Source organism: Aotus nancymaae, unplaced genomic scaffold (genome assembly GCF_030222135.1).
Source record: "Aotus nancymaae isolate 86718 unplaced genomic scaffold, 86718_ANA_hifiasm-v0.15.2.pri h1tg000028l, whole genome shotgun sequence".
NCBI classification, from domain to species: domain Eukaryota; kingdom Metazoa; phylum Chordata; class Mammalia; order Primates; family Aotidae; genus Aotus; species Aotus nancymaae.
Window position 1 is genome coordinate 31,136,004 of NW_026988441.1, and position 22,657 is coordinate 31,158,660.

The following is a 22,657-nucleotide window of genomic DNA, read 5'->3' on the forward strand; positions in this document are numbered from 1 at the left end:
CTCAGCTGGTATTTCCAGGCCGACTGGAGCTGCTGCTGTTTCTCTTCTCCTATCCAGAGTCACACCCGGGTCAGCGGAAAGTCCCATGAAAAGAGATGGGTGGCCCGGGTTCTGCCTCCTCCAGCTTCATGATCCTGGGGTGAAGATGTTACAGGAAAGCTGTCCCGATCCAGACTCCAAAGAAAGAATTCAGGGCGAGTCCGTAAAGTGGAAGCAAATTTATAGGAAAGTAAAGGAATAGCCGGGCGCTGTGGCTCACGCCTGTAATCCCAGAATTTTGGGAGGCCGAGGTAGATGGATCACGAGGTTAAGAGATAAGAGACCATCCTGGCCAACATGGCAACACCGTGTCTCGTTGGGCGTGGTAGTGTACGCCTGTAGTCTGGGCTACTTGGGAGGCTGAGGCAGGAGAATTTCTTCAACCCGAGAGGCCAAGATCGTGCCACTGCATTCCACCCTGGTGACAGAGCAAGACTCTGTCTCAAAAAAAAAAAAAAAAAAAAGTAATGGAACAAAAGAATGGCTACTACATAGACAGAGGAGCCTCAAGGGCTGCTGGTTGCCCATGTTTACGGTTATTTTTATTTTTGAGACAGAGTCTCTGTGTTGCCCAGGCTGGAGTGCGGTGACGCGATCTCAGCTCACTGCAACCAATGAGCCTCCTGGGTTCAAGTAATTCTGCCTCAGCCTCCCAAGTAGCTGACATTACAGGGGCCTGCCACCATGCTTGGCTAATGTTTGTTTTTGTTTGTTTGTTTTGTTTTTTTATAGAGACTGGGTTTCACCATGTTGGCCAGGATGGTCTTGATCTCTTGACCTCCTCATCTGCCCACCTCGGCCTCCCAAAGTGCTGGATTATAGGCGTGAGCCACCGCACCCACCCTAATGTTTGTATTTTTAGTAGAGATGGGCTTTCACCATATTGGCCATGCTGGTCTGGAACTCCTGACCTCAGGCAATCCGCCCACCTCGGCCTCCCAAAGTCCTGGGATTACAGGCGTGAGCCACTGCCCCCGGCAAGGTCTTTATTTATTTATTTTTTTAAAGACAGGGTTTCACCACGTTGGTCAGGTCTTGAACTCCCGACCTCAGGTGATCCGCCCGCCTTGGCCTCCAAAGTGCTTGGATTACAGGCGTGAGCCACCACGCCTGGTCTCTCTTTATTTTTTTGGAAACAGAGTCTCGCTCTGTCGACCAGGCTGGAGTGCAGTGGCCAATCTCTGCTCACTGCAACCTCCACCTCCCGGGTTCAAGAGATCCTCCTACCTCAACCTCCGGAGTAGCTGGGATTACAGGTGTGCACCACCATGCCCAGCTAATTTTTGTAGAGACAGGTGTCTTGGTATGTTGCCAAGACTGATCTTGAAGTCATTGGCTTAAGCAATCCTCCTAGCTTGGCCTCCCAAAGTGCTGGGATTACAGCTGTGAGCCACCATAAATGAAGTCACCTTTCTTCACTTTTACAGCCCAGAGCCTTACACTGAGGAAATATAATGTTGATTGGACTAGGAAATAAACTCAGAGAGGTGTAGTCACTTTCTGAATGCCACACAGCAGGGCTGGCATTAGACTTCAGGGTTCTCTGAGTCTTTTTCTTTTCCCCTTCTTGTTCTAGGCCTTCCTGGGATGAGAGTGCAAAATTTAAGAGAAGGCCAAAGAGCTCAGTCATAAGATAATTGATATTTAAATTAAATTAAAAAGTTAAAACCTAAAAATATAAAAACTAAAAAAAAAGACCAAAATATTAAAAAGAAACATTTTTTTTAAACACAAGATCAGACCCTGAGCTTGCATGAGGTATCTGACCTTAATCCATGTGTTGGCGGATCCTGTCTTTATTTAAAATTGTGGTGTTTTGTTCATCATATTTTTTCCCATTAATTTGGATGTTTAACAAATACTTTATTAGATTATTATTTATCTTGATGACTGAGTTTCTGCGCCCAAGATGCTCTCCCTAGTCCGGACCCTGTTTCTGTCTCTTCTCCTGCAGCACCGGGACAATCCCTTGGGGAAACTGAGGCAAGGAGGAGCGTATGTGTGGGAGGATGGTGGCTGGGGCTGTGGGGAGCTCTCCTGGGCAGATCGAGCTCCCTGGGCTGCGCCAGGCGCTGACCTTTGCTTATCTACCGCGTTTGAAGCTGCTAATGAAGTCTCCCGCCTTGCAGAGACCTTTCCCAGGGCGGGCACACTGCCTGCAGGGCAGAGATAGCGGCGGTCACCCTGGCAGCGGTGACCTTTTCCGGCTGGAGGGAAACGGGAGGCGGTAAAGGGCACGGCGGCTGCGACGTCTGGCCGGTCTGGGCGGCGGGGGATTTCGCTCCAGGGGGTGGGAGCTGGAATCGAACCCCGCCCCAGCCTCTCGCGTCCATCCAACCCAGGCCGGACCATGGGCAGTAAGGGCGGGGTGTGTGTTGGGGGGGGGGCGGAAGAGCGCCCAGTGACGTCATCGAACCCCAAGCCCGGCCTTCCCCGTGACGTCACAGAGGGGCTGCGCTGCGTCACCTCATTCCTCCCCTGACGTCTGCGCTAGAGGCCAGAAACTGGCCCACCGACAGAGAGAGAAGTCTGGAGGGGAGACTTCCTTTGTCGCCTTCTTAATTTGGTAAGACATGTAAAGTATACATAGGAGCAGACTACAACTCCCAATCGGCCTTGCGTGCCGAGCATGCGCACGGCCTCCTGCCAGAGAGCGCGGCAAACCTTTGGTAGATTGACGTTCCTTTAGTCGAACCAGGAGGCCGGTTTTCTCAGTGGCAAACCAATCCCGTCCTCACAAATCCCACCCCTTTGGTCTTAGCCTGCGGCTTCCCTGCGGGAGTGACGGGCCCCGCTGCCTTTGAGGGTTCAGTTTCTTTTGATGGACATTCATATTGATGAATGAAATCGCCAGGAAGTCGAGAGGGTGTTGAAAAGCGTACCTCGCGACCAATAGTTTAGCGGTAAGGGTTGGCGCCGTCCAATCACTTCTCCCGGCACCGCCAATCACCCGGGGCCCCGCCCCCAAAGCGTGACGTAAGTAGGGTGGGTAGCAACAGTTGCCCCGGTGAGGGAAACGGAGGCGCCATAGCCACGGTAGTCGTGGCGACCAAGCAACCCGGCAACGCGAGTCAACAACAACAACAACCGCCCGGCCGACCCCCACCCCCACCCCCCCGGCCCGGCCTGGGGACCCCAGCACGTCCCGTCCCCTTCTCAACATCGACTCCGAGACCTCCGAAAAGCCTTTCCGCAGACAGAAGTAGGGAGAAGCGGAGGTAACCGGGGCGGCCCAGGGGTGGCTGGCCGGGCCGGGGTGGGCGGCGGGGCCGGGGCAGTGGATGTCTCTGTAATCACAGTTCGGGGGGAAGGGGCGGGCGGTCAAAATGGCGGCGCCGACTGTCTGGACCGTGGGGGAGGGGGCCGGGGCCCGGCTGGAACGACACCATCCGCTCCCGTCCCCGCAGCCCGGCCCCCGCGAGGGGCGGGCGTTCGAAGGCCGGCGGCGAGTGGAGGTCGGCCGGCCGGGGCGGGGGGCTTTTATATGTCGGGAGGCGCGAAGGGGCGGGCCTGGGAAGGCTGGGCCAATGGGAGTGAGGGAGGGACGAGGCGGGTCCAAGGTAGGTGGGCGGAGCCAAGAAGGAAGGTGTGGGCGGGGTCGGCTGGGTCTCCCCAACCTCCACCTCCGGAACCGGGTGGGGCAGCCACCACCTGGGCCTCCTTCCAGATCCTTGAGCGACTCCCTTCTTCTTTAAGAGCCTTGCACTTGTCCCTAGGACTCAGAGCTTGGACAAGTGCTTGTCCGTCTGAGGCCTCAGTTTTCCATCCTTTATAATGGGGAGAATCATTGACATGACCCTTTTTCTGGAATATAGGGACTCCTCATTCCTTTCAGGAATTTCACCCAGGGCGTATCTTTGAACCTTTTCCTGCTATCTACTATTTCTGAATGTGGTTTGATAAAATGTCAGCTAGTCCTGATTTCAGCACTGCAGCCCACTCCTAAACCTGCCGCCTTCTCTCTGGGAGGAAACAAGAGGGGAAGCAGAGTTTCATGCTCATGGAGGAGCTAGGAGTTGACTTGGATTTAGCTTGGAGGATTTGGTTTGCAGAAATCAAAGTCCATAGCAGGGAGGAGTGATCATGAGGAACGCTTCTTTCTGGGCTGCTGTTTGAGACCTGATGTTCCCTGGTTTGGGGTTGCGGGGGCTTGTTCTTGGCGATGGGGTGTTTCTGGGTCCTGCCCATCAAGGTCTCCCTTATTGGGAAAGGGGGAGCAAATAGCGCCTGAGGAAGTTTCTTAGATTTTTTTAAAGCTGCTTCTCTTGGCCAGACACATGTTTTTGTGTCAAATGAGTGTCAACTGAGTCACATGTCACTGACAAGGTCCCAGCCTCTGGGGCCACGTGGGCAGGAGCGGTCAGAGGGAAGGGGAAGCTATCCATATTTGTGAGAGGAGAATCTTTGCCACTGCTTTTTAGGGTGATAAGATCCTGCCAGCTCAGGGAAGAATTTTTTTTTTTTTTTTTTTAAGTAGCCAGCCAGGCCAAGTTTACTTGGCATATTCTCCGTCTTGCTTTTTGAGCTTAGTATCGCTGTGCAAACTACAGCCATTTCCTTTTAAATCAGTCAATAAATTCCATGGAAAAGGATTATTTCAGGCTTTTCCCCAAGAGTTTGAGATGAGGCTTGCCGGGGTGGGGCGGGGTGGTGGTGGTGGTGGTGCGGGTTCTCACTTCTCCAGGTACTTCTTCTAAGCCAGGCCCTTTTTAGAAGAGGCAGGGCTCCTTGAAAGTTAGGACAGGTAGAGATTAATTTTTCAGTAAACCAACCAAACAAAAAATCTAGAATTGGCCGGGCGCAGTGGCTCACGCCTGTAATCCCAGCACTTTGGGAGGCCGAGGAGGGTGGATCACGAGGTCAAGAGATCGAGACCATCCCGGTCAACATGGTGAAACCCCGTCTCTACTAAAAATACAAAAAATTAGCTGGGCATGGTGGCGCGTGCCTGTAATCCCAGCTACTCAGGAGGCTGAGGCAGGAGAATTGCCTGAACCCAGGAGGTGGAGGTTGCGGTGAGCCGAGATTGCGCCATTGCGCTCCAGTCTGGGTAACAAGAGCGAAACTCCGTCTCAAAAAAAAAAAAAAAAAAAAAAAAAATCTAGAATTGCCAAGTTGCTAGAAGGATCATCAGCTTTTTTTTTTTTTTTTTTTTTTTTTTTTTTTTTTTTTTTTAGATGGAATCATGCTCTGTCACCAGACTGGAGTACAGTGGCGTGATCTGGGCTCACTGAAACCTCCGCCTCCCGGGTTCAAGCGATTCTCCTGCCTCAGCCTCCTGAGGAGCTGGGATTACAGGCGGCCGCCACCACGCCCAGTTAATTTTTGTATTTTTAGTAGTGATGGGGTTTCACCATGTTGGCCAAAATGGTCTCCATCTCTTGACCTTGTGATTTGCCCGTCTCGGCCTCCCAAGGTGCTGGGACCCGGCCAGTGCTTCTTAGAAAGGCTAACTGAGCAGGCCAGGCACGGTGGCTCATGCCTGTAATCTCAGCACTTTGGGATGCTGAGGCAGGCGGACCACCTGAGGTCAGGAGTTGGAGACCAGCCTGGCCAACATGGTGAAACCCCATCGCTACTAAAAATTAGCCGAGCATGGTGATGTGTGCCTGTAATCCCAGCTACTTGGGAGGCTGAGGCACAAAAGTTGCTTGACCCTGGGAGGCAGAGATTGCAGTGAGCTGAGATCGTGCTATTATTGTACTCCAGCCTAGGCAACAGAGTGAGACTCTGCCTCAAAGAAAAATAAAAGCAAAGAAAAAAAAGCTAACTGAGCAGAAAGTGATGTTACCAATTATGTGGTCTTGCTGCCTGCCTCAGCCTCCCTTACCCACCAGTTACATTTACAGGTAAAGGGCCTGAGCCCAGAGGAGCCATTTGACTAGAAAGAGAACACTGGGTTGGTTTGCTTGTCCTTGAAACAGTCAGCTTTTCTAGCTGTGTGCTCTTAGCGAGTAACTTAACTTCTCTGGGCCTCAGTTTCCCCTCCTTTCATCTAGGGGCAGTAATCCTTGGGAGCCATTTCAATCTCATGTTTTTGTGCTATGGATCCCAGAAAATAATACCTGTTGAACATCAAATACATAGGAATTGCCGAAACAAACTAAATACAAAGTAATTGCTAACATAGTTACGTTGGCCTCAGCTGTTACGGTGATTGTCGCTTCCTGCTCAGCACTCGGAAATACACTGTTGGCTTTTGTTTTTATCATCTTGAATGCAGTGAGAGCCCTTGTGGCTTTAAAGGTTGACTTGCTTCTCACTTGCTGGGCCGTGTGGGTTGGTAACAGGGATCCAGGAAGCTGGATACCAGAAATCCAGTTTGTAAAAAAAGTCACTTCCCTTGCTGCTGAATGGCCTTTCTCCGGCTTTAGGAGAGTCACCAGAAAGAAAACTCCTGGATTTGCACCCGTGGCTAACTTCGGGTGCTCACTCCCCTAGCACTTTGGGACGCCGAGGCTGGTGGATCACTTGAGGTCAGGAGTTCGAGATCAGCCCGGCCAACACAGTGAAACCTCATCTCTACTAAAAATGCAAAAATTAGCCAGAGACGGTAGCACATGACGTAGTCCCAGCTACTTGGGAGGCTGAGGCAGGAGAATCTTTTGAACCTGGGAGGTGGAGGTTGCAGTGAGCCGAGATCACACCACTGCACTCCAGCAGAGGAGACAGAGCAAGACTTCGTCTCAAAAAAAAAAAAAAAAAAAAAAGAAAGAAAGAAAAATGCTACTTGGACTTGGACTCAGGCCCAGACTCTGTCCCCAGCTTTCCAGGAGGCAGCTGGGTGAGCAGGGATGTGGACATGGTGGGAAAGGTGGGGAGCTGGGAAGGGTGTCTCTGGAGCTGAGATTCTCACCCTTCTCCTCTGTCATGTACCCAAGCATCTGGGGTAAGGGGATGGCCAGGCTGCGCCTCCCGGAGATGCTGCCTTCGTTTGCAGCTGCACAGGATGTGGTCTTCCTAGGCCATAGAGACTTTCTTCCACGTGCTCCCCAGGCCCATTCTGGACCAGAAGGCACTGCCTGCCTCTGTAGCACAAGCCAGCTGCTGGCAGGAGGAAGGTCTCAGCAGTTAATAGGTTGGAACCGGCCTTTGATGCTCACTAGCAATGTGTTCTGGTGCATCAGGCGCCACTGTGTACCTGTCAGTTTCCTTTCTTTTTTTTTTTTTTTTTTTTGAGACAGAGACCTGCTCTGTTGCCCAGGCTGGAGTGCAGTGGCATGATCTGAGCTCACTGCAACCTCCACCTCCTGGGTTAAAGCAGTTCTCCTGCCTCAGCCTCCCGAGTAGCTGGGATTACAGATGCCTGCCACCATGCCCGGCTATTTTTTTTTTTTGAGTCAGAGTCTCCTTCTTGTCACCCAGGCTGGAGTACAGTGGCAGGATCTCGGCTCACTGCAACCTCCACTTCCCAGGTTCAAGCAATTCTCGTGCCTCAGCCTCCAGAGTGCTGGCATACAGATGCCCACCACCATGGCTGGATAATTTTTGTTTTTGTTTTGAACTTTTTTTTTTTTTTAAAGACAGAGTTTCACTCTTGTTGCCCAGGCTGGAGTGCAGTGGCGTGATCTTGGCTTACTGCAGCCTCTGCCTCCTGGGTTCTAGAGATTCTCCTGCCTCAACCTCCTAAGTAGCTAGGATTACAGTCATCCATCATCACAGCCAGCTAGTTTTTGTATTTTTAGTAGAGACAGGGTTTCACCATGTTGGCCAGGCTGGACTTGAACTTCTGACTTAAGGTGATCTGCCTGCCTCAGCCTCCTAAAATATTGGGATTAAAGGCGTGAGTCACCACACCCTGCCTTGCCTGTCAGTTTTCTAAGAGCTGGGACAGAGTGAGGGTCAAGGCCCACTAGGTTTCTGCCCTTGGGGAGCTTACCTTTCCAGTCACAGAGGGAAGAGTAGGAGGAAGAAAATAAACCCAGCCAGACGCAGTGTCTCGTGCCTGTAATCCCAGCACTTTGGGAGGCCGAGACAGGAGGATCACTTAAGCCCAGGACTTTAAGACCAGCCTGGGCAACATAGCAAGACCTCATCTCTAAAAAAGATTTAAAAATTAGCCAGGTGTCGTGGCACAGGCCCGTGGTCCCTTCTACTCAGGAGGCTGAGGCCGGAGGATCACTTGAGCCCAGGAATTCAAGGTTACAGTGAGCTGTGATGGTGCCACTGCACTCTAGCTTGGGCAACAGAGTGAGACCCTGTCTCTAAAAAACAAAAAAGAAAGAAAATAAACCCAACAGGGAAACAGTGTCAGGAAGCAAATAAAATAGTGGTTTGTGCTTGAGGGTACCTTGAGACCCAAGGAAGTGCCTATGAACTGTGAGTCCTGAATAAGGAGGAGAAGCCAGCCATGAAGGTGGCAGTGGAGACAGTGTGACAGGTAGGAGGAAGAGGCTGTGAGGCAGGAGAGGGTCTGCAGCTTTCTTTCTTTTTTTTTTTCGTAGAGAGGCTCACTGCAACCTCTGCCTCCTGGGTCCAAGCGATTCTCTTCAGCCTCCTGAGTAGCTGGGATTACAGGCACACGCCACCACACCCAGCTAATTAAAAAAATTTTTTTTGTAGATATGGAGTCTCGGCTATGGTGGTAAGACTGGTCTCAAACTTCTGGGCTCAAGCAGTCCTCCTGCCCTCGTGTCTCAAAGTGCTGATTATAAGTGTGAGCCACCATGCCTGGCCAGGATATATTTTAAAGAGACAGGGTCTTGTTCTGTCACCCAGACTGGAGTGTGGTGGTGTGATCATAGCTCACTGCAGCCTGGAACTCCTGGGCTCAAGCGATCCTCCCACCCCAGCCTCTTGAGCAACTGAGACTACAGGTACCTGGCTGATTTTTTTCAATTTTTTATAGAGACAAGGCATCGCTTTTTTGCTTAGGCTGGTCTTGAACTCCTGAGTTCAAGTGATTCTCTGTTCTTGGCTTCCCAAAGTGCTGGGATTATAGGTGTGAGAACTGCACCCAGTCATTAGGAGATATATATATGTGTGTGCGTGTGTGTGCGCACAGTGGCACATTCTCAGCTCACTGTAACCTGCGTCTCCCCAAACTCAAGCAATCCTCCTGCCTAAGCCTCCTGAGTAGCTGGGATTACAGGCACACACCACCATGTCCCGGCTAATTTTCATATTTTTAGTAGATTCCAGATTTCACCATGTTGGCCCGGCTGGCCTCAAACTCCTGACCTCAAATGATCTGCCCACCTCGGCCTCCCAGAGTACTGGGATTACAGGCATGCGCCACCACACCCAGCCTCTAGGATATATTTTGGAGGAGTTATTGACACATTTTTATAAACGAATTAGATACAGAGGATGAGAGAAACACATATCATCCCATTTAATTGTACTATTCTTCTGCAAGTTCATTACTGAAGCCATTCTATAGATGAGGAACGTGAGTTTTCTTTTTATGTCCTTGGGAGGGCCTTCCTGAGGATGTAAACCATTTGGTTAGAGGTTGTGGCATCCAGGCCAGGCGCGGTGGCTCACGCCTGTAATCCCAGCACTTTGGGAGGCCGAGGTGGGTGGATCATGAGGTCAAGAGATCGAAACCATCCTGGTCAACATGGTGAAACCCCGTCTCTACTAAAAATACAAAAAATTAGCTGGGCATGGTGGCGTGTGCCTGTAATCCCAGCTACTCAGGAGGCTGAGGCAGGAGAATTGCCTGAACCCAGGAGACGGAGGTTGCAGTAAGCCGAGATCATGCCATTGCACTCCAGCCTGGGTAACAAGAGCAAAACTCCGTCTCAAAAAAAAAAAAAAAAAATCTAAGAGAGAGAATGTGGCATCCAAACAGAGATCAGGCTGGGCTGAGGTGGGAGGATCACCTGAGGTCAGGCTTCGAGACCAGCCTGGCCAACATGGTGAAACCCTATCTGTAATAAAAATATAAAAGCTAGCCAGGCGTGGTGGTGGGCACCTGTAATCCCAGCTACTCAGGAGGCTGAGGCAGGAGAATCACTTGAATCCAGGAGGCGGAGGTTGCAGTGAGTAGAGACTGTGCCGTTGCACTCCAGCCTGGGAGACAAGAGTGAAACTCTGTCTCAAAAAACACCAAAACACAAATAACAACACAGGGGTCAACAAGCTATGGCCTGCTGCCTGTTTTTGTTTGGCTGGTAAGCTAAGAATGATTTTTACATAATTAAATGATTGGAAATATCAAAACCAGGATTTTATTTCATGATAGGTGAAAATTACATGAAGTTCAAATCTCAGTGACTAGAAATAAAGTTTTATTGGCACAGAGCCTGCTCCTTTGTTTACCTATGGTGTGTGGCCACTGTCACATGACAATGGCAGAGTTGAACAGCTGCTACAGAGACTACCCACAAAACTGAAAACGTTTACCGCTTGGCCCTTTACAGAACTTTGCCAAGCCCTCATTTAAAGTAATAGATTTAAACAGTCTCCATAAACACCTGCTGCCTTTGAAGACAGTGCAGCCACTAGTGCTTTTCTTGGCAGATTCACTGCCAAAGAGCGGTTTGTTCAGTAATTACCTTGTTTTGTGTGCCAAGCTCTGTAAATAAAGGGTTGTCATGCTCAAATGTGTGGGCGATACCTCATGCTATGTATGTATATGTGATTTATGTCTCTCTAGGGAACAAACCCGTGGAATTGCTTAATGTAGTCTCCTTAAATGGTACAAAAGGGTTCTGTGGCCGAATAATTGTAGGAAAAAGATTGACAGTGACAGTGCTGAGAAGGTCTTCGATAGAGAAGTTGGTGTAGTTGTTCCTTGATCTCCCACCTCCTCCTTCTGAGTTCAGGCTTTCAGAAATTAATCATCGCCTCCTCTTCTTGCCCCTGAGTTGGAAGGGATGAGGCCTATGGGCTTCGTGTCCATAGAAGGAGAAAGAGTCAGTAAGTGAGGAGCTTTTGAAGCCCTTTCTTTGTGGGAGGGGCCACAAGAGGCCAGCTGTCAGTGCTGAGAAAGCCAAGACCAGCGTTTCTTAGGGTGATCTCAGGACTTTGTGCCTCAGAATCATCTAAGGGACTAGTGAAACAGACTCTGGGGCTATTTCCGACTCGCTGGGCAGTAGAGCCCAGCAATCTGCATGATGATGCCAATGAAAGCCGAGGTTGAATTTCCTCTTGGCGTCTCCTTCCTCCTCTGTCCCCACCTGGCTTGGGTATTTGTTGAATGAATAATAACACCTGCCACTTATTAGTGTTTATTAGGTGCTGAGCTGATCTCACTGGATCTTTTTTTTTGCTCTGAGACAGTCTTGCTTTATCACCCAGGCTGGAGTGCAGTGGTGTGATCTCGGTTCACTGCACCCTCTGCCTCCTGGGTTCAAGTGATTCTCCTGCCTTAGCTTCCCGAATAGCTGAGACTACAGGCCACCACACCTGGTCAATTTTTGTGTTTTTAGTAGAGATGGGGTTTCTCCATGTTAGTCAGGCTGGTCTTGAACTCCTGACCTCAGGTGATCCACCTGCCTTGGCCTCTCAAAGTGCTGGGATTACAGGTGTGAGCCACTGCACCCGGCCTTATTTCATTGGATCTTTATAGCAATTTGATGAATTGGGTGTTCTCCTTATCCCCTGGTGACGGGCAAACTGAGGCCCAGAAGAAGGTTGGTAATATGCTGATGAGTTAAGAGACAGTGCCGGGGTTCGCGTGGGTGAGGGTCTGACACCAGGCAGATGAGGGCTTGTCAGCGACAGTGACTTGAGTGCCTGAGCCAGGCCAGAATTGGACCCGATGGTGTGAGGAACCTCTTCCCCTCTAACTCCGGGAGGGAGGAGTCTGGGAGGGCAGGGGCTGGAGGAAGATGGTCTTGGCCCCATTTGAAGCAGACAGCAGCGTTTCCCTCTTGAGGTGACAAGTTTCCCTGCTGCCCGAGTCCCTGGGCCACAGAGCACTAAGGCTGGCCACCTGCTGGGTGGGAAGGCCCCAAATGGCTTCTCATCCTTCCTGCCTCCGCCCCTCCCACCAGAATGACCTCACCTGTAGGGAGGGTGGCCCCAGGGCCTTGCCAGCTCTGTCCCTGCCAGCCAGGAAGGTCCTGGGGTCCCTCCCCAGCCTGCTCCAAGCACAGAGGGCACACCCAAGAGGCAGGCAGATGCTCCTGTTTTCTTCGTCCTCAGCAGCCCAAAGCTCTGGACGCTGGAAGGGAGGCAGGGCCAGGAGGTAGTTTCATCTTTCCTGGAACTTCGTTAAAGAGCCTTGGGAGCCACAGTGAAGGGAGCCACAGCCATTTCCTGTGTGCTTATAGCATGCCGCATGCCTGGCCACGCGCTGCCCATAGGATCAGATTGAACTCCTCAGCAGCCCCTCCTGGTAGCGCTGGCTGGCCTCCCATTTCACAGATGGAGCTATAGAGGCCTCCCCAAAAGTCACTCAGCTAGGAGGTAGCCATGTTCAAATCGTGGTGCATCCGTCCCTGTCGAGGGCTTGTTTCTCACCTGCCTTGCCCCCTTCTGACTCGGATGGCTCTTGAGTTTGGCATGGAAGGGCAGAACCTGGGTCCCAGGGGACGGAGGTATGGGGAGGCATGAAGGACGGGTGTCACGGCGCTGCCGGGCCTTCTCAGGGCTGCTCAGGCCAGCTTTCCCCTTGCAGGTTCTGTTGCTCTATCTGGGGCCTTGGGCAGGGGGCGTAACCTCTGCAGTGACGCTTGGGCCTCCCTGTGGGAAGAACTGGCAAGATGCTGTGTACTGACTGTAAGAAGCAAATGAAGGCTGGGCACCGTGGCTCATGCCTGTAATCTCAGCTCTTTGGGAGGCCAAGGTGGGCGGATCACCTGAGATCAGGAGTTTGAGACCAGCCTGGCCAATATGGTAAAACCCTGTCTTCACTAAAAACACAAATTTAGCCACGTGTGGTGGCAGGCAGCTGTAATCCCAGCTGCTCAGGAGGCTAAGGCAGGAGAATTGCTTAAACCCGAGGGGTGGAGGTTGCAGTGAGCTGAGATCACAGCACTGCACTCCAGCACTCCACAGTGAAACTCCATCTGAAAAAAAAAAAAAAGCAATGAGCCCCGTGCCTGGCATGCTGAGTAGGGCTGGGGGCTGAAGAATGTATCTGGGGGTCAGAGAGACCCGGGTTCAATCCCTGCCTCACCAGTTACTTGAGGCTTTCAGCAGGCTACCCCTCGGCTTCGCTGAACTTGGCTGTAAAATGGGTATGATGGCACCTCCCTCACACAGCTGCTGGGAGGTGACCTCAGTGGAGGGGTCTGGGGGCTCCTGGTCAATCAGCAGCCGTTATTTTCCACCTCCTCCTTCCTTTGAGGGTCACCTTGCAGCTGGAGGGCCACCTGGGCACATCATGGCACACAGGTGCTGTTAGTGCAGAAGAGGCTCCGGTCCAGCTGGCAGCCAGGATGTAGTACTGACCAGAGTCACTGCCGACTGCAGGCAGGGCTCTGAGACCCCAGTACCTCCAGGGGCCAGGCAGGGGGGCCACAAAAGCATGGAGCTGGAGCCTTTCCTCTTGACCACTCGTGCCTCTGTCCCACTGACCCTCAGGTGCTTCAGACCTGGGGATGGGGCTCATGAGTACAAGGGCCCTGAAACCACTGCCCATTCACTGCTGCAACGGGGCTGAGCCAGAGGGAGGCCATGCCCAGCCCAGAGGGACACACCCTTTAGCCACGCCCATCCTGTTCTTTCATGTTGTTTTGTTTGGCTCTGAGACAGGGTGTTGTGCTGTCACTGAGGCTGGAGTGCAGTGGTGCAATCTCAGCTCACTGCAACCTCTGCCTCCCGGGTTCAAGCGATTCTCCCACCTCAGCCTCCCTGGTAGCTGGGATTATAGGCATTGCACCACCATGCCCGTTTATTTTTATTTTTATTTTTTTGAGACAGAGTGTTACCCTCAGCCTCCCAAGTAGCTGGGATTACAAGCACGTGCCACCATGCCCAGCTGATTTTTTTTTTTTGAGATGGAATTTTGCTCTTGTTGCCCAGGCTGGAGTGCAATGGCACCATCTTGGCTCGCTGCAGCCTCTGCCTCCCGGATTCAAGTGATTCTCCTGCCTCAGCCTCCCGAGTCGCTGGGATTACAGGCGCCTGCCACCACACCTGGCTAATTTTTGTATTTTTAGTAGAGTTGGGGTTTTGCCATGTTAGCCAGGCTGGTCTCAAACTCCTGATCTCAGGTGATCCACCCACCTCGGCCTCCCAAAGTGCTGGGATTACAGGCCACCGTGCCCGGCCCTGATGTTTGTATTTTTAGTAGAGACGGGATCACCATGTTGGTCAGGCTGATCTTGAATGCCTGATTTCAGGTGATCCAACCACCTCAGTCTCCCACAGTGCTAGGATTATAGGCGTGAGCCACCGTGCCTGGCCAAGGCCAGCCCTGTCCTGAAGTCAGCCACAGCTGCCGGGTTCTTAGTGTGGCCTGGGCCGGCTCCCAGCCCTGTCGCCCCTGGCCACGGAAGGGCACCGTCCCACTGATGAGCTTACATCTGGTGTCAAGACCCATAACTGCCCTCAGGCAGAGGGCCCAGAAAGCCCCTGTGGCCCCATGCAGCTCACAGGGCCTTTTGGACTTAAACACCTTTCCACTGAGAATGCTGCTCAGCCGAGAATCCCAAGTCCAGATGGCAGGCACGCAGGGAACCGGCACGGGCTCCTCAGAGGCCGCTCTCCCCATAACTCTGCTCTCCGGCAATCAATTGATGAGTCAGGAGCGCAGAACACCCAGGGTTCAACCGCAGCCCTACCGCTTCCCTGCTCTGTGGCTGGGGCAAGCACCTTAACCTCTCTGAGCCTCAGCTCCCTACCTAGCAGGCAGAACGCAACCCTAGACATGCTTGTTGGAAAGTTGACAATGAAATAGGCCAGGCGCGGTGGCTCACACCTAGAATCTCAGCACTTTTTGGGAGGCTAAGGCAGGAGGATTGCTTGAGCCCAGGAGTGTGAGACCAGCCTGGGCATGACAGTGAGACTCCTGTTTCTGAAAAAAAAATTGAGTGTGTGTGTGTGTGTGTGTGATTGTATAGACAGAGTCTTGCTATGTGGCCCAAGCTGGAGTGCAGTGGCATAATCTTGGCTCACTGCACCCTCTGCCTCCTGGGTTCAAGAGATTCTCCTGCCTCAGCCTCCCGAGTAGCTGGGATTACAGGCATGCACTACCATGCCCAGCTAAACTTTGTATTTTTAGTAGAGACGGGGTTTCACCATGTTGGCCAGGCTGGTCTCGAGCTCCTGGCCTCAAGTGATCCTCCTGCCTCGGCCTCCCAAACTTTAGCTTGGCTTTTGGCTGTAATTACAGGTGTGAGCCACCGCACCCAGCCTCATCTCATTGGATCTTTATAGCAATTTGGTGAATTGGGTATTCTCCTTATTCCCAGGTGACAGACTGAGGCCCAGAAGAGGTTAATAATACGTCATGAGTTAAGAGACAGTGGTAGGGTTCCTGTGGGTGAGGGTCTGACACCAGGCGGATGAGGGCTTTTCAGCTACAGTGACTTGAGTTTTAAAAGGTGAAGTAAGGCCTCGTGCGGCAGCTCACGCCTGTAACCCAGCACTTTGGGAGGCCCAGGTGGGCAGATAACCTGAGGTCAGAAGTTCGAGACCAGCCTGACCAACATGGAGAAACCCCGTCTCTAGTAAAAATACAAAATTAGCTGGGCGTGGTGGCGGGTGCCTGTAATCCCAGCTACTAGGGAGGCTGAGGCAGGATAATTGCTTGAACCCAGGAGGCAGAGGTTGCAGTGAGTGAAGATTGCACCATTGCACTCCAGCCTGGGCAACAAGAACGAAACTCCTCCAAAAAAAAAAAACATGAGGTAACGTAGGGAAAGTGCCCAGCCCTGTGCCTGGCTTATAGGAGCCTTCAGGGAGTGCCCACTTGGGTTCCTCAGCTAAGGAGATGGAGGGAAGGGAGGGGGCAGCCCCTGGCATCTGAGAGTGACCCAGTGAGAACCGTACCATTTGTCTCTGGGTGAGGGTACAGAGCCACCACATGGCCCCGAGTTCCCCCACAGGGTGAGAAAATGGATGTGGGGGTCCCTGGGTACCAGGGACTGGGAGGTGGGCATCTGGCTCGGAGTGAGTGTGGGTGCGGATTGGGGCTCCAGCCCTGGTCTACAGCTGGTACCCCTGCAGTGACGGGTTGGATATTTCTGGCCACCAGCCTGGGGATTTAATTCAGTTAGTGATGAACCCAAGCACATCTCCAGGGAGCGCAGAGCTGTCTCTGCTTTCTCTGCCTGTAGATTAATTCCTGTTTTTCCTTTTCTTGTTTTGTTTTGTTTTTTTTCTCTCCCCCCTCCCTTTCTTCCCAAGGAATAAAAAAAAAAGCCTTATTTATTACCATTTTCCCCACCGTTGGCATGGCAACTCAGGCGTATACTGAGCTCCAGGCAGCCCCGCCACCATCCCAGCCGCCACAGGCCCCTCCGCAAGCCCAGCCCCAGCCACCACCACCACCCCCTCCAGCGGCGCCCCAGGCCCCTCAGCCGCCCACCACCGCCGCCACCCCTCAGCCCCAGTATGTCACCGAGCTGCAGAGCCCCCAGCCCCAGGCACAGCCACCGGGCAGCCAGAAGCAGTATGTGACGGAGCTCCCCGCTGTACCCACACCCTCGCAGCCGGCCGGTGTGCCCACCCCGTCGCCCGCGCCCCAGCAGTACATCGTGGTCACTGTCTCCGGTAAGTGCCGAGCGCTCGTGTGTCCAAAAACTCCTCTCAGAGTTGTTCAGCTAGCCCAGCCCCCTGGGTGTGGAGGCACAGGGCTGCCTTGCCCCCCAGGGTTTCTGGGTGGGACTTCGGGCATCACTAGGGCAGGGGTGCTCATGCCATGCAAGGAGGCCTCTGGCCCCCCAAACTCCTTCCCACCAGAGCAGCTTTTAGAGTTTCTGTTTTGCTTTTGTTTTTTGAGACAGGGTCTTGCTCTGTTGCCCAGGCTGGAGTGCAGTGGCTCAATCACAGCTTACTGCAGCCTCCACCTTCCAGGCTCAAGCAATCCTCTCACCTCAGCCTCCCAAGTAGCTGAAATCACAAGTGCCCACCACCATGCCTGGATAAGTTTTTTAATTTTTTGTGGTGATGGGGTCTTCCCATGTTGCTCAGGCAGGTCTCAAACTCCTGGCCTCAAATGATCCTCCCACCTCTGTCTCCCAAGTTGTTGGGAGTATAGGCATGCAGCCAGCCCAGCTAATTGTTTTTTTTTTGAAGTAGAGTTTCGCTCTTGTTGCCCAGGCTATAGCGCAATGGCACCATCTCGGCTCACCGCAACCTCCGCCTCCCAGCTTCAAGCGATTCTTCTGCCTCAGCCTCCTGAGTAGCTGGGATTATAGGCATGTACCACCACGCCCGACTAATTTTGTATTTTTAGTAGAGACGGGGTTTCTCCATGTTTGGTCAGGTTGGTCTTGAACTCCTGATCTCAGGTGATCTGCACACCTTAGCCTCCCAAAGTGCTGGGATTACAGGCGTGAGCCACCACGCCCAGTTTTTGTATTTTTATTAGAGATCGGGTCACCCTATATTGCCCCTAGGCTGGTCTCGAACTCCTGGCCTCAAGCAATCTTCCTGTCACAGCCTCCCAAAGTTCTGGGAATACAGGCCTGAGCCACCATGCTTAGCCTCTTAGAGCTCTTTTGATCTCTCTTTGCATGTAAGATGTCGCTGGCAGAATAGTTTGGGCTGTGCAATCCAAGTGTGCACGCACCTGTGGGAGGCTGAGAGTGAGCTCCAGGCCTGGCCTGGCTACACACCAGTGTTGGCGTCCCGCTTCAGTTTCCTCATTTGTGATGGGATCGTCATACTCCTCGCTCTCAGGGGACACACGTGGGGGTCTCATAGCCAGGCTGGCCTCAAGTGGGCACTTCAGGGAGGTCAGCTGGGGGCCTGACCTCCCTTCCTAGAGGAGCCACCCTGTTGTTTTGGGGAGGATCCAGGGACCGGCCCTTTTTTTAATTTTTGCTTTTCTTTCTCATGACATGGGCTAAGGTGGGGCCGGGCGTGGTGGCTCACGCCTTTCATCCCAGCACTTTGGGAGGTAGAGGCAGGCGGATCATGAGGTCAGATCAGACCATCCTGGCTAACACGGTGAAAAATACAAAAAATTAGCTGTGCATGGTGGTGGGCACCTGTAGTCCCAGCTACTCAGGAGGCTGAGGCAGGTGAATCTCATGAACCCAGGAGGCAGAGGTTGCAGTGAGCCGAGTTCGCAGCACTTCACTCCAGCCTGGGCGAAAAAGTGAGACTCCATCTCAAAAAAAAAAAAAAAAAAAAAAATAGGCTAAGACATGCAATACCTGTGTTGAAAGCAGGTCATCTTGGACAGGCCTGTTGCCCTCTGAGCATTTCCCACAGGAAACATAGTGACAGTGTTCTGGCTTGTGTGGGGTCTGCCTGAGGTCTGGATCTCTGTCTCGACTGACTCAGGGCTTTGATGGGAATGGCAGCACAGCCTGGACGTTAGGCTAGATTCGTGTGTGTTTTGGTTTAGAGATGTGGTCTTGCTATGCTGTCTAGACTGGCCTGGAATTCCTGGGCTCAGGCGATTCTCCTGCCTCAGCCTTGTGGGTAGCTGGGACTACAGGTGTGTGCCACTGTGCCCAGTTAGTGTTGTTGTTTTTTTTTTTTGAGACGGAGTTTCGCTCTTGTTACCCAGGCTGGAGTGCAATGGCGCGATCTCGGCTCACTGCAACCTCCGCCTCCTGGGTTCAGGCAATTCTCCTGCCACAGCCTCCTGAGTAGCTGGCTCCTGAGAAGCTGGGATTACAGGCACGTGCCACCATGCCCAGCTAATTTTTTGTATTTTTAGTAGAGACAGGGTTTCACCATGTTGACCAAGATGGTCTCGATCTCTTGACCTCATGATCCACCCGCCTCAGCCTCCCAAAGTGCTGGGATTACAGGCGTGAGCCACTGCGCCCGGCCGCAGTTAGTGTGTTTTTAATTCGCTCTGTGGGGATGGAGGCCTCAGTGGGAGCCTGGATCAAAGTTGGCCCTGGTCCTTCTCAGAGTGGAAAAGGAAGGGGTGAGACCATCAGGGCATCCTGATGGGCTGTGGAAAGGGGGGATCCAGATGGGGTTGGTGATAATCAGGTCATAAAGAGTCATCAGGCTGGGCATGGTGGCTCACACCTGTAATCCCAGCACTTTGGGAGGCCAAGGCGGGCGGATCACGAGGTCAGGAGATCGATACCATCCTGGCTAACACTGTGAAACCCCTTCTCTACTAAAAATACAAAAAATTAGCCAGGCATGGTGGCGCGTGCCTTAGTCCCAGCTACTCGGGAGGCTGAGGCAGGAGAATCACTTGAATCCAGGAGGCGGAGGTGGCAGTGAGCCGAGACTGCACCAATGCACTCCAGCCTCGGTGACAGAGCGAGACTCCCTCTCAAAAAAAAAAAAAAAGAGTCATCAAAATATGTAGCAATTGGCTGCGCGCAATGACTCACACCTATAATCCCAGCACTTTGGGAGGCCTAGGCGGGTGGATCACTTGAGGTCAGGAGTTGGAGACTAGCCTGAGCAACATGGTGAACCCCCGTCTCTACTAAAAGTATGAAAATTAGCTGGGCGTGGTGGCACGACCCTGTAGGAGGCTGAGGCATGAGAATCACTTGAACCTGGGAGGCAGAGGTTGCAGTGAGCTGAGATCGTGCCACTGTACTCCAGCCTGGGTGACAGAGTAAGACTCCATCTCAAAAAAAAAAAAAAAAGAAAAATGTAGCAATTGGTTCCGTCATGGAACACAGCAGTTGGGGCTGGGGCCCTGGGCAGTGTCCCAGAGGCTTCTTGCGGGGTCTGCGTGGGAGGTCCGGGATCCCCGGGAGAGGTTTGGGGTGGGGACACTCAGCGACTCAGGGCAGTGACTCTTTACTGTATGGCAGGAGTGGGGTTGTCTGCATGAGTGCCACACTTAGTGCCCCCCGCCTGTGTAGACACAGCCCTGCCCTGGTTGAGGTCAGGCTGCAGACATGGGCAGGGTCTTCCGGCCACACACCTTTGGCGGGTTCTCAGCGCTGCTCAGAAATCCTGCAACATTTCCTTAACAGTGAACTTCACGCTCCAACAAACCTGTTCTCCCTCTGCCCCGCCTTCACCTCCATCACCTCTGCCTCACACTATGCCCCTGACCCTGCAGACAACCTTCCTGGGGATAGAGTACCATCAGGCCACCACAAGGACTCCTTCTCCCGCCCAGCTCCTGGGGTCCATCTGCATACACCACCTCTGCCTTCTCACTGGATGAATCGGCACTGCCCATGTCCCAGGCCACCCCATCTAGGACACGCTCCTGCCATTGCTCCTTCTAGTTCCTTCTGCATCGCTTAATCCCCTCTTGCAGATCTTCCCACCCATCCATCAAGGCGGAAGGGCACCCATTTTGTTTTTTTTAATGTATTTATTTTTTGAGACAGGGTCTTGCTCTGTCGCCCAGGCTAGAGTGCAATGGTGCAGTTGTGGCTCACCGTAGCCTCCAACTCCTGGGCTCTGTGATCCTCCCACCTCAGCCTCCCAAGTAGCTGGGACTATAGTCATGTGCCACCACACCCGGCTAATCTTTTGATTTTTTTGTAGAGACAGAGTCTCACTATGTTGCCCAGGCTGGTCTTGAACTCCTGGCCTCAAACAATCCTCCCGCTTTGGCTTCCCAAAGTGCCAGAATTATAAGTGTGAGCCACCTCGCCCAGCTAAGCCCCCATTTTATCCAGGAACCTCCAGCTCCTGGACCCCCTGCAGCTGGCCCCCTTTCTCCCAAAGATCCCCTCCTGTGAGTCCTCCAGGAGCCCACACTGCCCTGGTCTCCACCCACCCCCCTGCAGCCCATCTGTGGTCCCCTCTGCTGCTTCCTCCTCATCTCCCTGACTTTGTCAGCAAAGGACTCAGGCCTGGAAAGCCCTCTTGGCTCCCATAGCTCCCCCTTCATGATGGCCTCGTTCTGTGTCGCACCTCTCAATGCCCACATCGAGGTCTCCAGCCTGGGCTGCAACCCCGAACCCCAGGACCCCACGTCCAACCACTCTTTACTCATCCACCCAGTGTCGAACTCACCTCAGGCCAGCACAGCCAATCTCAATTCTGCATTTTTCCCTCTTCAGATCTTCCTTCAAGACTTCCTTATCCTCCCAGTCCAGGGTCAGTCTTGTTTCTGTCCTGCTGCTCCTTGAGTAAGACCTCTTGGCTCTGCCTCCTAAACTCTTCCAGAACTACTCGCCTCTTGCACTTCTATGACCCCAAGCCTGGTCCAGCCTCTGCCCTCACAGTCTGACCCCTCCCAGCAGCCAGAGGGAGCTGGCTCACAACTGTCAATTAGGTCCCATCACATCCTAGCTCAACCCTAAGGGCTCCAAGGCAGGTGGTCCCAGGGGCACTCTGAGAAACCCTGGCCTAGGCTTTCTCAGCTCTGGGAGAGCAGGCTCCTTCCCCTCCCCTGATACCTGACAAACAAGGGCTTTAAAAGCTACACACACACACACACACACACACACACTCTATATATATACATATATATGTGTAGGAGTCATATATATACACACACACACCCCCATATATATAAATTAGCTGGGCATGGTGGCAGGCGCCTGTAATCCCAGTTACTTGGGAGGCTGAGGCAAGAGATTTGAAAAAATGTTCCATGCACCCTGTGCCCCTTCTAGTAAATGCCAAGCCACTTCAACTCTGGCCTGCCAGCCCCCTGGCCTCACGCACCTGGTCCAGCCCCCTGGCCTTCGTATAGCTCTACAAACCCAACAGGCTCAGTCCTGCCTCCTGATCTTTGCACTCTCGGTGCCCTGCCAGGAGCACTCCCCTCCCAGACTCTCTGGGAGCTTGTCCCTTGTCTCCCTCAGGTCTCTGCTCAGCTGCCACCTCCCTGACTCCCTCCCTGTACCCCCACTGCTCACCCTCTGTCTTCTTGTTTGCAACCTCCACCTCCTGGGTTCAAGTGATTCTCTTGCCTCAGCCTCCCGAGTAGCTGGATTATAGGTGCATGCCACCGTGCCAGGCTAATTTTTGTATTTTTTGGTAGAGATGGCATTTTGCCATGTTGGTCAGGCTGGTCTTCAACTTCTGACCTCAAGTGATCCGCCTGCCTTGGCCTCCCAAAGTTGCTAGGATTATAGGTGTGAGCACCTCACCCGGCTGGTATTCTTAACACTTATCGCCACTTAAAGTTATGATAATGGGATGGTGGCGGTGCCCACTTGCAGGCAGGGCTCTGTCACTGCTCAGTCTTTGTGGAATGACTGGTGAGCACCAGCCTGATCCAGAACAGCCTAGAGGAGGAGAACCTAGCAAGCCATCGTGTCCGGTCAGCTCCTCCATGGCTGATAGTTTGCAGGAGGCCTTGCATGTCACCAGTGGACGGCTCCCCTTGGCCCCCAGAGTGTCTGACGGGTCCTGATCCACGTCCTGGGTGTGGGTCTTACCTGCTTCAGGGTCTGGGCTCCCTAGAGCTGGGGTCTGGATTGGGCACACAGCTCCAGGCTCCACAACTCCCCAAGTCCTGCCACTCTTGGCCTTGGCTTCTCCTGCTCTTCCTGGCACTTCCCCAGGGATGCCCTGGTGCTGCAAAGTTAAGAGCGAGTCCCAGCACTTTGGGAGGCTGAGGCAGGCGGATCACCTGAGGTCAGGAGTTCAAGACCAGCTTGGCCAACATGGTGAAACCCCATCTCTACTAAAAATACAATAATTA

General features: G+C 52.9%; 1 protein-coding gene across 3 annotated transcripts in view; it reads left to right on the top strand.

Moving 5' to 3' along the window:
- The window catches only part of RFX1 (regulatory factor X1), a 62,148-nt gene that overhangs the window by 11,898 nt on the left and 27,593 nt on the right, over positions 1–22,657 (top strand). Inside the window, exons 1-2 of one of the 3 annotated variants that reach the window (XM_012457818.3) lie at positions 3,058–3,257; positions 16,288–16,653. In XM_012457818.3, the coding sequence (XP_012313241.2) occupies positions 16,335–16,653 (319 nt within the window). In that variant the 5' untranslated portion in view covers positions 3,058–3,257; positions 16,288–16,334. Of the gene's footprint in view, positions 1–3,057; positions 3,258–16,287; positions 16,654–22,657 lie in introns of those variants that run through there. The other 2 variants (XM_064381766.1, XM_012457819.2) reach the window with 2 other exon arrangements.